Source organism: Pogoniulus pusillus, chromosome 3, assembly GCF_015220805.1.
Source record: "Pogoniulus pusillus isolate bPogPus1 chromosome 3, bPogPus1.pri, whole genome shotgun sequence".
NCBI classification, from domain to species: Eukaryota; Metazoa; Chordata; class Aves; order Piciformes; family Lybiidae; genus Pogoniulus; species Pogoniulus pusillus.
Genome location: NC_087266.1, coordinates 34,370,284 through 34,385,731, shown reverse-complemented (window position 1 = coordinate 34,385,731; position 15,448 = coordinate 34,370,284). Strand labels below are relative to the sequence as shown.

The following is a 15,448-nucleotide window of genomic DNA, read 5'->3' as shown; positions in this document are numbered from 1 at the left end:
GTGTAGACCAAAATTTAAAGCTAGCTATGTATCAATTTTCTTGTGTTTCACCCTGCATTAAAGCAAATACTCAGAATAGGAACATTTAATAAGTATACTGAGTTTCTGTATTGGGTGTTCTTATCATAGAATCATAGAATCAAACAGGTTGGAAAAGACCTCCAAGATCATCCAGTCCAACCTAGCACCCAGCCCTGGCCAATCAACTAGACCATGGCACTAAGTGCCTCAGTCAGGCTTTGCTTCAACACCTCCAGGCACGGCGACTCCACCACCTCCCTGGGCAGCCCATTCCAATGCCAATCACTCTCTCTGTGAAAAACTTCCCTAACATCCAGCCTAGACCTCCTTCAGCACAACTTGAGACTGTGTCCCCTTGTTCTGTTGCAGGTTATATTACCATCATTACTAAATGCAAGGCATGAGAAAAGATTAAAACATTTTATAACCCTATAGTAGGTAATGACTTGAGACTGCAAGACTTTGATTGCAAAATGCAAGGTTGGCTACCTATTCATCAGAGAATCACAGAATGTTAGAGGTTGGAGACCACCACAAAAGATCATCTAGTCCAACTCCTCTCTCAGAGCAGAATCATCTAGAAGCAAGTCACACATGAACACATTCAAATGGATTTTGAATGTTTCCAGAGAAGGAGACTCTGTTACCTCTCTGGGCAGCCTGTTCCAGTGTTCTGTCACCTTCACAGTGAAAAAACTTTCCCTCATGTTCATGTGGAATCTCCTATGCTCCAGCCTACACTCACTGCCTCCTGTCCTGTCACTGGACATCACTATGAGCCTGGTTCCATCCTCCTGACACTTGTCCTTCACATATTAATAATGAGGTCACCCCTCAGTCTCATCTTCTCCAAGCTCTCTGAGTCTTTCTTCATAAGGAAGACAACTTTGTGCTGGGCTCTTTCAAGCAGTCCCCTGTCCTTCCTGAGGGGATCAGAATTGGACACAGAATTAATGATTAATTAGGAAGTTTTTAAGGCCTCTCAGACTTAGTTGTCTCTATCTGCACACCTACCAACTTTATCCAAAGACATTCCCTTCTGCATTATGGTGTTGCCTTCAGCCACACATTATGTCAGTTGCACAGTTTACTTCTTTTGAAAGACTTATGAAAGTTTGGACAAGCTCAACTTCAGCTTTTAATTACACCCAGTCTGCCTGAGACTTCTGCAGCCAACAATGCAGTATCAGCCACTCCAAAATCCTAGAGAATCAGTGTAAATCAGTCTAACGCATACCATTAGCTCACGAGAAAGATTAGAGATATGACTTGGCTCTAAAACCAAAACTAAAGAAGCTTATACCAGTAACTAGGTGAAGCAGAAGCAGACATAAAAGCAGACTCTTTTCTGACTCAGTCCATTGGTATCCTTTCCAAACAGACCTGTTTAGAGGCATAAAAACAGCACAAAGGAAAAAGCATTCTAGCAGAATAAAGTGGTAGCAAGCAAGTCTGCAGAAGTGCTTTGTCAGAGGATGGGTTAGAGTCTCTAGAAACACTTTGTTAGAAAATCCAATATTTTGCTAGGAAAAAAAAACTCTCAGAAGTTTGTACTACCTTCAGACTCCTTCCTGCACACACAGACTATTCATATTCTATTCAGTAATATGAAAGGTTTCTGTATTTTCTGTGCAACAAAAAGAAATGTTTTCTGGTTTCTTAGTAAATAACATCCCATTAAGAAAAAATCTTGCCATTTCATTTTTTCACCTTTGTAGTCCATTAATGGTAATAGCTTTTAATGTACTTGAACATTCCTGAGCCTCTTGGGCTGAGTGAAAAGAAACATTGAGTAGGGTGTGGAAAGGCTGATGCTAGCTTTCTTCAACATTTCATTTAGTGGATCTTTATACTATCCATCAGAGGTTATAAATTTGACTACTATCTGTTTAGAGTTTGAAAAGTAGTTAAAGTTCAATCCAGATCACTTCTACAGTATGACAAATGTGATATGGATGTTAGGAACAAGTTCTCGGATGTTAGGAACAAGTTCTTTACCAGGAGAGTAGTGGAACACTGGAATAGGTTGCCCAGGCAGGTGGTTGGAGCTCCATCACTGGAAGTATCTGAAAGGAGGCTACAAAAAAGCTGGGGAGAGACTTTTTAGGCTCTCAGGGAGTGACAGGACTAGGGGGAATGGAGCAAAGCTGGAGATGGGGAGATTGAGAGTGGAGGTGAGTAGGAAGTTGTTCAGCATGAGAGTGGTAAGAACCTGGAATGGGTTGCCCAGGGAGGTGGTTGAGGCTCATCCATGGAGGTGTTTAAGGCCAGGCTGTATGAGGCAGTAGGCAGCCTGCTCTAGGGTAGGGTGTCCCTGGCCATGACAGGGGGGTTGGAACTACATGATCCTTGTGGTCCTGTCCAACACTGACTGATTCTATGATTGTAAGTATGCAAGGTGAGGCTGGGCAGCCTGATCTAGTCAAGGATGCACCTGCTTATTACAGAGAGGGCTGGACTAGATACAGTCTGAATTTGTTATCTTAAGGAATTACAAACTAATGTGCTATTTTTTTTTAAAGCAAGAAAGAACATGGATTTTAAATGTGTTAACTGTAAATGCAGCTGCATGTAGATATCTATCACAGTCTGTTTATATTCTTCTTGTTAGATTAAAATACAGTATTTTTAATAGAATCATAGAATTAACCTATGGTAAAAGTATCTCTGTATTTATGTACACAACACTTAAAAAGAACCTAAAAAGTATGTTTACACAAGAAATTGGACAGCACAGCTGTGAATGAAAATTCTTGTCAGCCGCTAATAGCTCTCTTTAAAAAAAAGAGCTTTCTCAGGGAACTAAAAACAACACTGACAGAATTTATGCATAAGTCATAGAATCATAGAATCAACCAGGTTGGAAGAGACCTCCAAGATCAGCCAGTCCAACCTAGCGCCCAGCCCTGGCCAACCAACTAGACCATGGCACTAAGTGCCCCAGCCAGGCTTTGCTTGAACACCTCCAGGGACAGAGACTGCACCACCTCCCTGGGCAGCCCATTCCAATGCCAATCACTCTCTCTGCCAGCAACTTCCTCCAAATATCCAGCCTAGACCTCCCCTGCCACAACTTGAGACTGTGTCCCCTTGTTCTATTGCTCATTGCCTGGCAGAAGAGACCAACCCCCACCTGGCTACAACCTCCCTTCAGATAATTGTAGACAGCAATGAGGTCATCGCTGAGTCTCCTCTTCTCCGGGCTGCACACCTCCAGCTCTCTCAGCCTCTCCTCATAGGGTTTGTGTTCCAAGCCCTTCACCAGCTTTGTCACGGTTCTCTGGACACAGTCCAGCACCTCAACATCTTTCTTGAATTGAGGAGCTCAGAACTGGACATAGTACTCAAAGTCCCCATCATTTGTTTGCTGACTTTGCGAGAGGACAGTTCAGGTAGAAGAGAATCTTTGTTGATGCTAAAACTTCCTTTGAGTCTTTTAGATTTATAAAAAACATACATTTCTGTAATTATTAAGGTGAATAAATATGCTTGATATATATATTTACACTATGTACATATAAAAGAACTTACTGCTGATCGTGCAGAATGAAAGCCTAGCAGTATAGGATGACTTATTTTTCATTACTTGCCTTTTTAATATATGAATGCTAACATTGAAAATACAATTCTAATTGCAACTTTGCAATGTTTAAATTACTCTCCATTTTGTGCTAAGGGCATTTTGGAATTTCAGTATTCTATAATATTAGCCAGAGGTCTGATTGCTTACATCTCTACAGGGGGACATAAAATAAAACCTGAGAGAAAGACTGGGACTTGCACCCTCAGCAAGTTTGCTGACTACACCAAGCTGCATAGTGCAGCAGACAGGCTGGGGGGCAGAGATGCCATCCAGAGGTACTTGGACAGGCTGGAGATGCGGGTACAAGCCAACCTCCTGAGCTTCAACAAGACCAAGTGAAGGATCCTGCATCTGGGTTGGGGCAATGCCAAGCACAAATACAGGCTGGGCTGTGACCGTCTGGAGAGCAGCCCTGAGGAGAGGGACTTGGGGGTGCTGCTGGATGAGAAGCTTAACATGAGCCAGCAGTGTGCACTTGCAGCCCAGAAAGCCAAACAGAGCCTGGGCTGCAACAGAAGTGTGGCCAGCAGGGCAAGGGAGGTGATTCTCCCCCTCTACTCCACTCTGCTGAGACTCTGCCTGTGGTACTGCATCCAGTTCTGGAGCCCCCATTACAAGAGGGATGTGTATGTGCTGGAGCACGTCCAGAGAAGGGCCACAAGGATGCTCAGAGGGCTGGAGCAGCTCTGCTATGATGACAGACTGAAGGAGTTGAGGCTGTTCAGTCTGCAGAAGAGGAGGTTCCAAGGTTACCCTCTTGTGGCCTTTCAGGATCTAAAGGGGGGCCTAGAAAAAAAGATGGCGAGGGACTTTTTATGATCTCAGGGAGTTACAGGACTAGAGGGAATGGAGCAAATCAGGAGATGGGTAGGTTCAGAGTGGCTGTGAGGAGGAAGTTGTTCAGCATGAGAGAGGTGAGAGCCTGGCATGGGTTGCCCAGGGAGGTTGTTGAGGCCCCATCCCTGGAGGTGTTTAAGGCCAGGCTGGATGAGGCTGTGGTCAGGCTGATCTAGGCTAGGGTGTCCCTGCATGGACATCTAGTTCCAGGGAGGCTGGAACTAGATGATCCCTGTGATCCCTTTCAACCCTGTCTGATTCTAAGATTCTATGACTTTTTAATATGTGGATTTGATAAAGTCATACCTTAATTGCTGCTATCATAGCAGTCAGGAAACAGTTATTGTTGATTATCTGAAAATTACTTGAGAAATTTCCATTAATATCATAGTTTAAAAGTTTTGCTGAAAGAAATAGTTTAGCTGCTTCTGTGAGCATGGTGACTATTTTATATTTTGTTACAGAAAACAGGATGACAAGAGAGTGTCCTTCCCATAACACCTCAAATAACATATTCAATTTAAAATGTAAGCATGACATTCAGGCTTCATTTGCTGCTGGTGTCAATCTAAAAAAATACAAATTGATGCAGACAGAAAATTCTCATCTGATGCCCTAAGGCCAGATCCAATAAAACACTTAAGCATCTGAATTTGGTGTTAAAGCAACTAACTTTTAGGCATTTGTCCCCCAGAAGGGAATCTTACAATCATAGAATCAGCCAGGTTGGAAGAGACCTCCAATATCATCCAGTCCAACCTATCATTCAGCCCTGGCCAATCAACTAGACCATGGCACTAAATGCATCATCCAGGCTTTTCTTGAACACCTCCAGGGACAGAGACTCCACCACCTCCCTGGGCAATTAAGGACACAAGAGAACAATTAAGAACATCTTGACTGGACCTGAGCTGAGTCTTACATTCCTATAGGGTGCACAGGACAAATACGGCTGTGCAGACACCAGTTAGGGGCTGCCATGAATAGGCACTGCCTCCAACATCCCTTTAACATTACCCAAACCAACTACTGCAAGTCGAATCTGCAAGCAGAACTTTAGGCTTAGAGAACCAGTTAAAAAATCATGCAGCTAACTGGAGCTTGTAAATAGAGAAACCCTGAGACCAGGACTGAGCTATATATTCTACCTTGGAGACCTTGTATGGCCACAGTCTGGGTTAGAAGAGCAAAGAGACAATGGTAAACTATATTTGCCTCTCATACAAAGATGAAGGATGCAGCCCAGAAAATGTCACAAGTTTGATTCTTCTGCCTACAAGGAATTAGGATTCACATCTCCAGGGGGTGTGTGTTTGAGCTTTTAACTCTGTTTTGGGAAATACTTTGCATCAATGAGCAAGAAGAGGATCAGTAGCCTAGTCCTTAGATTGTCCTCTTATTTCTCCTTCCTATACTATTTCTAGACTTAACAGACAGTATCACTGAAGAGCTAAACAAGTACTCAGACCCATAAAAAAAAACCCAAAACATCAAAAATACACTTCTCAGACCTCCAAACTGGGAGAGTTGAAGGACATTAGGTAACAGTGGAGGAGGATAAATCATAACATACACCTCACCAACATTCAGGGACTATCCAGAGCAAACTATAGAAACTAACTTCACTTGATTCACAGAAACTTACCATTACCTGAAATGCCTTAGAGACATAATTTTTTATAACAGGAAAACCTGAATGGATTTTCCTCTAATGACACCTATACTTCATGTACACCATAAAATCATAGAATGGTTGGTGATGGAAGGGACCTCTGAAGATCATTTAGTTCAATTCCCCTGCAGGAAACATCCTGCACTAGATCAGGTTGTCCAGAGCCTTGTTGAACCTGACCTTGAATACCTCAAGGATGAGGCCTCAACTCCCATCCTGGGCAACCTGTTCCAGTGTTCCACCACTCTCATTGTAAAGAACCTGTTCCTAACATCCAATCTAAATCTACTCTTCTCTAATTTCAAACCACTGCCCCTCATCCTATCATTACAGGCCTTTGTAAACAATCCATCTCCAGCCTTCTTGACAAGCCCTTCAGGTGCTGGAAGGCCACTATTAGGTCTTCTCAGAGTCTTCTCTTCTCCAGACTAAGCTACTCCAGGTCCCTCAGCCTGTCCTCACAGGAGAGGTCTCCCAGCTCCCTGATCATTTTCATGGCCTTACTCTGGGCCCACTCCCTCAGGTCCATGTCCTTCCTGTGTTGAGGGCTCCAGAGATGGACACTCCAGGTGACCTCTTACCAAAACAAAGTGGCAGAATGACCTCTCCATCTGCTGACCACTCTTCTTTTGGTGCAGCCCAGGATGCAGTTAGCCTTCTGGGCTGCAAGCACAAACTGCTGGTTATGTCCAGCTTTTCATCCACCAGCATCTTGAAGTCCTTTTCCAAAGGGCTGCTCTCAATCATTCCCCACTCTGTGTTAGTATCTAGGATCTCCCTGACCTAGGACTTTGTCTTAATGAACCTCATGAGATTCTTCTCAGTGCACCTCTCCATCCTGTCCAGGTGTCTCTGGATGGCATCCCATCCTTCAGACTTATCAACTGACCTCTCAGCTTGGTATCATCTGCAAATATGCAAAGGGTTCACTCAGTCTCACTGTCAATATCACTGATGAAGATACTGAACAACATTGGTCCCAATACAGACCCTTGTAGGACACCACTTGTCACAACTCCATGTAGACATGGAGTCATTTACTATTACCCTTGGGATGTGATCATCCAACCAACTCATTATCCACTGCACAGTCATAGAATCAATCACAGAATCAGTCAGGGTTGGAAGGGACCACAAGGATCACATAGTTCCAACCCCCCTGACATGCCCAGGGACACCCAACCCAAGACCAAGCTGGACACAGCCTCATCCAGCCTGGCCTTAAACACCTCCAGCAATGGGGCCTCAACCACCTCCCTGGCCAACCCATGCCAGGCTCTCACCACTCTCAGGCTGAACAACTTCCTCCTCACCTCCACTCTCAATCTCCCCACCTCCAGCTTTGCTCCATTCCCCCCAGTCTTGTCACTCCCTGAGAGCCTAAAAAGTCTCTCCCCAGCATTTTTGTAAGCCCCCTTCACATCCTGGAAGGCCACAAGAAGGTCATCTGGGAGCCTCCTCTTCTGCAGACTGAACAGCCCCAACTCTTTCAGTCTCTCCTCATAAGAGAGGTGCTGCAGCCCTCTGAGCATCCTCATGGCTCTTCTCTGGACACGCTCCAGCACATCCACATTCTTCTTGTAATGGGGGCTCCAGAACTGGGTGCAGCACTCCAGGTGGTCCCAGCAGAGCAGAGTAGTTATGGGGGGCTGTGCCCAAGGCTTTTCGCAAGTTCAGACATACAACATTTTTTTACTTCTCTTCTATGCTGATGTAGTTACACCACCAAAGACAGACACTAGGTTGGTCAGGCAAGACTTGCCCTTGCTGCAGCCATGCTGGCTGTCTTGAACAACCTCCTTGCAAAAGAGTTCTTGTGAAATCTGATCTAATAAAACCAAACTTGTATCAGCAAACATTCCATAATTGCAGCTTACAAAATTAGATACTTGGCTTTGATGACAGCTGTAGAGTACCTGAACTAAGATCTTGTACTTGAACGTACCTCATTCTTCCCAGGATCATGTGTAGTTCTACAGGCCACTTTTAGTAAAACTGGGAAATCTGCTACCCTCTGATAAGAAAAAAAAAATCTGGAAAGCTATGGTAGATGATTTTTCCTGTTCATACAGATAAGACAAGGAACAATGGATACAAAGTTGAATGTTGAAGGTTTTGTCTTAACATGAGGAGAAGCTTCTTTACACTAAGGGTGACAGAGCTCTGGAGAGGTTGTGGAGTCTCCTCCTCTGGAGACTCTCCAAACCTGCCTGGATGCATTCCTGTGTGAACTACCCTAGGTGATTCTGGTTTTGGCAGAGGGGTTGGATTCGATGGTCTCTGGAGGTCCTTCCAATCTCTGACACTCTGTGATTACATCTTGATTGGTTTATGAATGATGGGGCAGAAGCTCTCTGCAGTGTCTCCTGTAGTCCCCCTTAGTCCAGACTATAAACCTAACTGGACCACAAACTTAGATTCAGTAAATTCAAGTTTTCTTCTCATGAGTGAGTAGAACTTCAGATATGTATAATGAGTCATGCCCTGATATAAAACTAGAACATGACCAAGTTGCACATCTGGAGCCAGTAGCTGGGAGAGGTTCCCAACATCAGCAGTTTACATACGGTCTTTGAGAACAGAAACTTGATTTTTCTGCAACAAATACTGACCCAGAGCCTGATGAAAACCTTCCAGTTTTAGCAGACAGGGAATCGGAACCTAACTTGATTCTTGGTAGGATAATGACAATCTGACTTCAGTGGAAGGTGAAGCCACTCAAGGTCCTGAGAACAGACTCTGAAGACAGTCTAAAGGCAAAAAAACCTCCTCAAACAAAACTCCCTAAGAGATTTACTAGGAGCTTAGCCTACCTCAGTAAATAGACTCATTTTTGCCAGTAATACTAATTACAGTTGAATTTTTAATAGAAATGCATGTGATAGACTGAATATCCTCAAACTGTTACTCAGTTTGCAAGTGCCAATAGTGCCAGCTGTTTCTAAATATACTACCCTACATTGCATAGACTGGGTAAATTAGCTCCTTTGTTTTGTAACAGATAGTGTTTTCTCTTCTGTATCCAACTCACAGATCAGGTCAGACAAATGACTTATCCTTCTGACAGTACATACTAAGTCTTTTCAAATTTTGCTGTGTTGATCAGTTGCCTCTGTTATAACTTTGTTCCCCTTTTAAATTCTTTGTTGACTGTAAATAAATTTTCCCCAATCTCAGATCATTTTTTGAGTCTTTCCATTTTTCTTTTTAACAGAAGAGGAGACAACAGAAAAGACAGGGCTTTCTTTGCCAGGCACAATTTCCTAGGCTCTTGCAGGTTCAATTAAAATAAACATTACAGTTCCAGCTGATATAGTTGTGCCTTATAAGAAAACACAATAACGTTTAAATGCTTCGTGATACTTATTGAGAACTGCTTTCCTCTCTTTCTTTTTTCTTCAAATCACATGATGAAGATGATGGGGTTTCCACAATAAGATCTGGATTAGGGGACTGAGTCCAGCATCAGTAAGTTTGCAGATGACACCAAGCCAGGAGGAGGTGTGGATCTGTTGGAGAGTAGGAGAGTCCTGCAGAGGGACCTTGCCAGGCTGGATGGGTGGGCAAAGGCCAAAGAGATGAGATTTAACAAGGCCAAGCAGCACTACAGGCTGGGGACAGAGAGGCTGGAGAACAGCTAGGAAGAAAGGGACCTGAGTGCGCTGGTAGAAAGTAGCTGAACATGAGCCAGCAATGTGCCCAGGTGGACAAGAAAGCCACTGGCATCCTGGCCTGGATCAGGAGCAGTGTGGCCAGTAGGACAAGGGAGGTTATTCTTCCCCTGCGCTCAGCACTGGTCAGACCACACCTTGAGTGCTGTGTCCAGTTCTGGGCTCCTCAATTCAAGAGAGTTGTTGAGGTTCTGGAATGTGTCCAGAGAAGGACACTAAGGCTTGTGAGAGGCCTGGAACACAAATCTTATGATGAGAGGCTGAGGGAGCTGGGGGTGTTTTAGGCTGGACAAGAGGAGGCTCAGGGCAGACTTCATTGCTGTCTACAACTACCTGAAGGGAGGCTATAGCCAGGTGGGGTTGGTATCTTCAGCCAGGAAAGCAGTAACAGAACAAGGGGACACAGTCTCAAGTTGTGGTGGGGGAGGTCTAGGCTGGATGTTAGGAGGAAGTTCTTTCCAGAGAGAGGGTTTGGCATTGGAATGGGCTGCCCAGGGAGGTGATGGAGTTGCTGTCTCTGAAGGTGTTACAGAAAAGCCTGTCTGGGGCACTTCGTGCCATGGTCTGGTTGATTGGATAGGGCTGGGTGCTAGGTTGGCCTGGATGATCTTGGAGGTCTCTTCCAGCCTGGCTGATTCTATAACTCTATGAGAATACTACTTACACTATCTATACTATCTATATTCTACCTATCTATACTACCTATACTACCTATATACTATGAGAATACTACCTATACCATCTATAATATCTATATTCTACCTATCTATGCTACCTATACTATCTATATACTATGAGAATCCTACCACCTACATGCTCGTGTATTTTAAATACGGTTGCGTCTGGCTGATTTTGCAGTGGTAAGCAACAGTTTGGAAATCTGATTGTAAGACGTAAGTGACAGAAGTACATAATTACTCTCTCCTCAAATATCTGTAATTTAAATCACTTTTTTTTTTAATACAGATTAGATTAGTATTAAACTTACAAGATTGGTATGAGAGACATGATAAATGTAGTCATGGCAGAAAACAATTTTTAATTTAGTATAACCTATCAATCTAGATAGCCCATGAATATTTACCATTAATTCAGTAGGCTGGAACAGAGGGAAAGAAAGAAAAAAAATAGAAGGTTTGACCTAAACAAGGACTGAGTTAAAAAGAGACTTCTCAGCAGTTTTACTGAGAACAGACCTTGCAAAAAACGTGAACTGGCAACAGATTGGAAAATATGTTTGGTGTACCATTTTAAACAAAGCCTTGAAGAAACCTAGACAACATGCAAAACCCAGGAGCAGCCCTTAAGGTCTACTTCTCTTTGCAGGCTTTACCAGTCTGATTACACTTAAACGAGTAACTTCAAAGGCTGAAATAAAATCATTTATGGAAATTCAAAACAAACCTATTTGATCACATCATACTTCACAGCAGGGATACAATTTGCAGGGGCTGAGCGAGGGCATAGTATAAGCTAAAACAGGTTGTGTGTGCAATGAACCAGACTAAATGGTTTATATAAAAGAAATGTTGCTTCCATTATTTTTTTCTGGTAATCCTATTAAAAATGCCACCTGTCCAGAATAGAATTGTCCAGATTTTAATTCTTTTTCACATCTCAGTGTTCAAGCACAAGACACAAGAGAAGGTATCATACCTATTAATATATGGCACAAAATGTCTTATTCTCAAATCCTCATTACTGCAGCACTTTCTCTGGCATTGTTTCAGTCTCACTCTTACACTTTTTCTCTTATTGTGCTCCAAGAACTGATTCTTCTGATAAGACCAAAGAATATCTTTTCAAATGATATGTTCTATTTTCTAACCTCTCTTTAACCAAAAAGTTTCTAGTCTACAATACTTAAAATTAACATATATTAAGCAAATATAACCTGAAATGCACCTTTCAAAATCCCAATACCATCCCTCCAAAATCCCCTGTAACAACCCTGAACGGGAACTTTGAATACCAACAGAGATGAAATGGTGTCATAATCTGCATAAGTGCATGTGGACTATTCACCTAGATCAAACACTTTGGTCATATACTCAATTAAATTTAAATCCCATTATATAATGTATACCAGCCTCATTTTATGCAGTTCCCTAATTTAATGGCATGGTATTAGCCTTTTTTCCTTTTTGCACACGTGGACTAATTTTCACGGTGCTCAGTCCCTTCGGGAAGTAGGTCATTAAAGTCAACTGGAGAGAGACAGAAACTTAATACCTAAACAGTCTTGTAGAAGGGTCAGAGACACAAGAGTAATGCAAAACTATTTTTCACTCATCCTTCTTTCTAATACTTAGGAAATTCCTCGCTCATATAAATATCGTTCACTGATATTAAGATCACAAGGTAGAAAAATCAAGAAAGCTATCATCCTGTTAACATTTAAGTTGTGAAACAACAACAAAATAATGCCAATTAAAAAAAAAATTAAAAATCACAATACTATTTATCTGTTGAGAACACACTTGCTTTACACTGAAACAATACAATCATGATATTCATATTACCTTTCTCAATGTGCATTCTTTTTGTCTCATGTCCCACATCATGACCAGCCAGATCACCCTCCTTAGGTCCAGGCAGAACATTAGGTGACAAACCCATCAGCATCTGGTTCATAGATAGCCCATTCTGATGGACAGCTGCTAGGCACAAGTAGACAGACAGAAAATCAGTTGTTGCATTAACAATGCACTTCTATACTCATACAGTCTTCCTCCTCATTATACAAGGATTCTAACAACCACAAAGTTACTTAATTAATGCTACCAGTAACCACACAGTGTAATGAGTTTCTCCCTCTTACTTCTGCTTTAAAACAATTAATTTTCAAAAGATGAGTTCAGTGTCTTTTCACACAAAGTTTGATGGTTGCAAACATTTTCTTGTGTGTTTAACAAGAGCTAAAACGCAAAATCAAGCAAACCAGAAAGCACAGAAAGTTCCACATGAGATACATCTTAATATAATACTTTTAGTTGTATATAAACTTCTGCATATTGCCATTACTAATATGAAGCCCCTAACTTCCCCTAACTTCACCTAAATTAAGCATTGCAGCCTTCCAGGTGACAAATACAGTTTTAAAACAGTGCAATGGTAGAATTAAGCAATTCCTTTCAATTTCACAAGTCTCAAACATACCTCAGAAATCCCTATGAGGTGATTTACATCTCTATGAGTTTTCCTGAAGGAATGTATTTGTAAAAGCCTTGTGACATTTCCAGTAAAGCAATTTTTCCTAAGGAACCCACACTTTTGTATTCATGTTCAATGTAACCCACATCTTTCTCTTGCTGGCACCACAAAGGTAGATGCACTTAAGAATCAGATATGAGCGTTAACAAATCAGACAAGGAAGAGCTGTTTTATAACTAAATAAAGTTACTGGAGTGATCCAGTGATTAAGAAATTCTGTTATGTGCACACTGGAAGAAATACTGTGCAACAGTCTCACTGTTCTCTGCTGGTAAGTAAGTAGAATAATTTGAATAGTACCATCTATACAAGGCATTTAGTGCCATGGTGTAGTTGACTGGATAAGGCTGGGTGCTAGATTGGACTGGATGATCTGGGAGGTCTCTTCCAACCTGGTTGATTATATGATTCTATGACTCTATGATCTCTTCAAGTTGAATAGTGCCATTTCTTTAAGAAAAGAAAAGGGACATTCCATAGCAAAACCAGCAAGTATCTCTCAAAATTTTTTTTTTTTTGTTTAATTTTATTTAAAGAACAATGTGCAGAGTCCTGCATCTGGGGAGGAATAACAAACTCCACCAGTATAGGCTGGGAGGTGATCTGCTGGAAAGCAGCCCTGTGGAGAGGGACCTGGGAGTGCTGGTGGATAACAAGTTACCCATGGCACAGCAATGTGCCCTTGTGGCCAAGAAGGCCAGTGGGATTCTGAGATGTATTAGGAAGAGTGTGTCCAGCAGATCAAGGGAGGTTCTCCTCCCCTTCTACTCTGCCCTGTTGAGACCTCATCCTGAGTACTGTGTTCAGTTTTGGGCTCCCAGTTGAAGAGGGACAGGGATATGGTGGAGGTAGTCCAGAGGAGGGCTACGAGGATGATGAGGGGACTGGAGGGCATGGCTTATGAGGAGAGGCTGAGGGACCTGGGGCTTTTTAGTCTGGAGAAGAGAAGACTTAGAGGGGATTTGATAAATATTTAAAAGCATCTGAGGGCTGGCCAGGAGTGGGGGACAGGCTCTGCTTACTTGCTCCCTCAGACAGGACAAGAAGCAAAGGGTGTAAGTTGCAGCACAAGAGGTTTCACCTCAACACAAGGGGGAACTTCACTGTAAGGGTCCCAGAGCACTGGAACAGGCTCCCCAGAGAGGTTGTGGGGTCTCCTTCTCTGGAGCCTTTCAAGGCCTGTCTGGATGTGTTCCTCTGTGATCAGTGTTAGATAGTATTGTCCTGCTGTGGCAGGGGGGTTGGACTCGATGATCTTTTTGGGTCCCTTTCAACTCCTAACATCCTGTGATCCTGTGAATGGAAAAGGTCTTCAAAGGTTGAGGGGAAAAAAAATCACACTATTCAGTTAATTTAAAAAGTAGCAAGCTTTTTTCTAGAACTTTATTTGTGAACTTTGTGGTGGGCTGCCTCTGGCTGGGTGCCAGGTGCTCACCCAAGGTGCTCTATCAGTCCCCTTCTCAGCTGGAACAAGGAAAAGAAAATACAATGAAAGGCTCCTGAGCTGAGCCTGGGGAAATAGTTAGGTCACCATATATGGGATGCTAGTTTAACCTGTACTCTGAATTGTCTAAGTGATAAGAAAACAGAATTTTCAGCTTGTCATGGTCAGCCCTCATTTCTTTTCTTTGGTAAGTAATTTTTCATCACATGCTAATGAAAGATCTTTCATCTGAAGGTCAATAAATAGTCAGCTTCCTGAGTATGAGGAGACTCTGAAAGGAAGCAGTCTAAAAGACACATGTGCTGCATCTAATCAACAGGACTATGCATTACATAAAGCTGTTCCATGGTCTTCTATCTGCATGCCAAATCTTCCAGTTTCACCTACTAACAAATTCTATTGTGGAAACACGGTTCAGAAGCGTAAAGGCTTGCAATGGAGTAACAATAAAAGCAACAGGCAAGAGTAAAAAGAATTTAAGTGGATATCTATAAAATAATACGTTTATAACCTTGATTTCTAGGTTCTTACACTGGAATACCACTGAATTCAAGGCCTGTGCCATGTAATTTACATCTTGCACAGGGAAACTGGATAAAAAATATATCAGTCTGAAACACCATGGTTTAATTTCACTTCACCCCTTGTGAACTATGAGATCATACAATCATAGAATCAGTCAGGTTGGAAGAGACCTCCAAGATCAGCCAGGCCAACCTAGCATCCAGCCCTGTCCAATCAACTACACCATGCCACTAAGTGCCTCAGTCAGGCTTTGCTTGAACACCTCCAGGGACAGCGACTCCACCACCTCCCTGGGCAGCCCATTCCAATGCCAATCACTCTCTCTGGAAAGAACTTCCTCCTAACATCCAGCCTAGACCTCCCCTGATTGCACAACTTGAGTCTGTGTCCTGTTGTTTCCCTTGCTAGTTTCCTGGAAGAAGAGACCAACCTCCACCTGGCTACAGCCTCCCTTCAGGTAGTTGTAGACAGCAATGAGGTCA

At 42.7% G+C, this 15,448-nt stretch overlaps 1 protein-coding gene across 5 annotated transcripts in view; it reads right to left on the bottom strand.

The window, feature by feature from the left end:
* Nucleotides 1–15,448, bottom strand: part of DACH1 (dachshund family transcription factor 1) — a 485,713-nt gene that overhangs the window by 124,210 nt on the left and 346,055 nt on the right. For 3 of the 5 annotated variants that reach the window (XM_064174189.1, XM_064174180.1, XM_064174163.1), the window contains one exon: nucleotides 12,307–12,441. In XM_064174189.1, coding sequence (XP_064030259.1) covers nucleotides 12,307–12,441 — 135 coding nt within the window. Of the gene's footprint in view, nucleotides 1–12,306; nucleotides 12,445–15,448 lie in introns of all 5 variants that reach the window. The other 2 variants (XM_064174173.1, XM_064174154.1) reach the window with 1 other exon arrangement.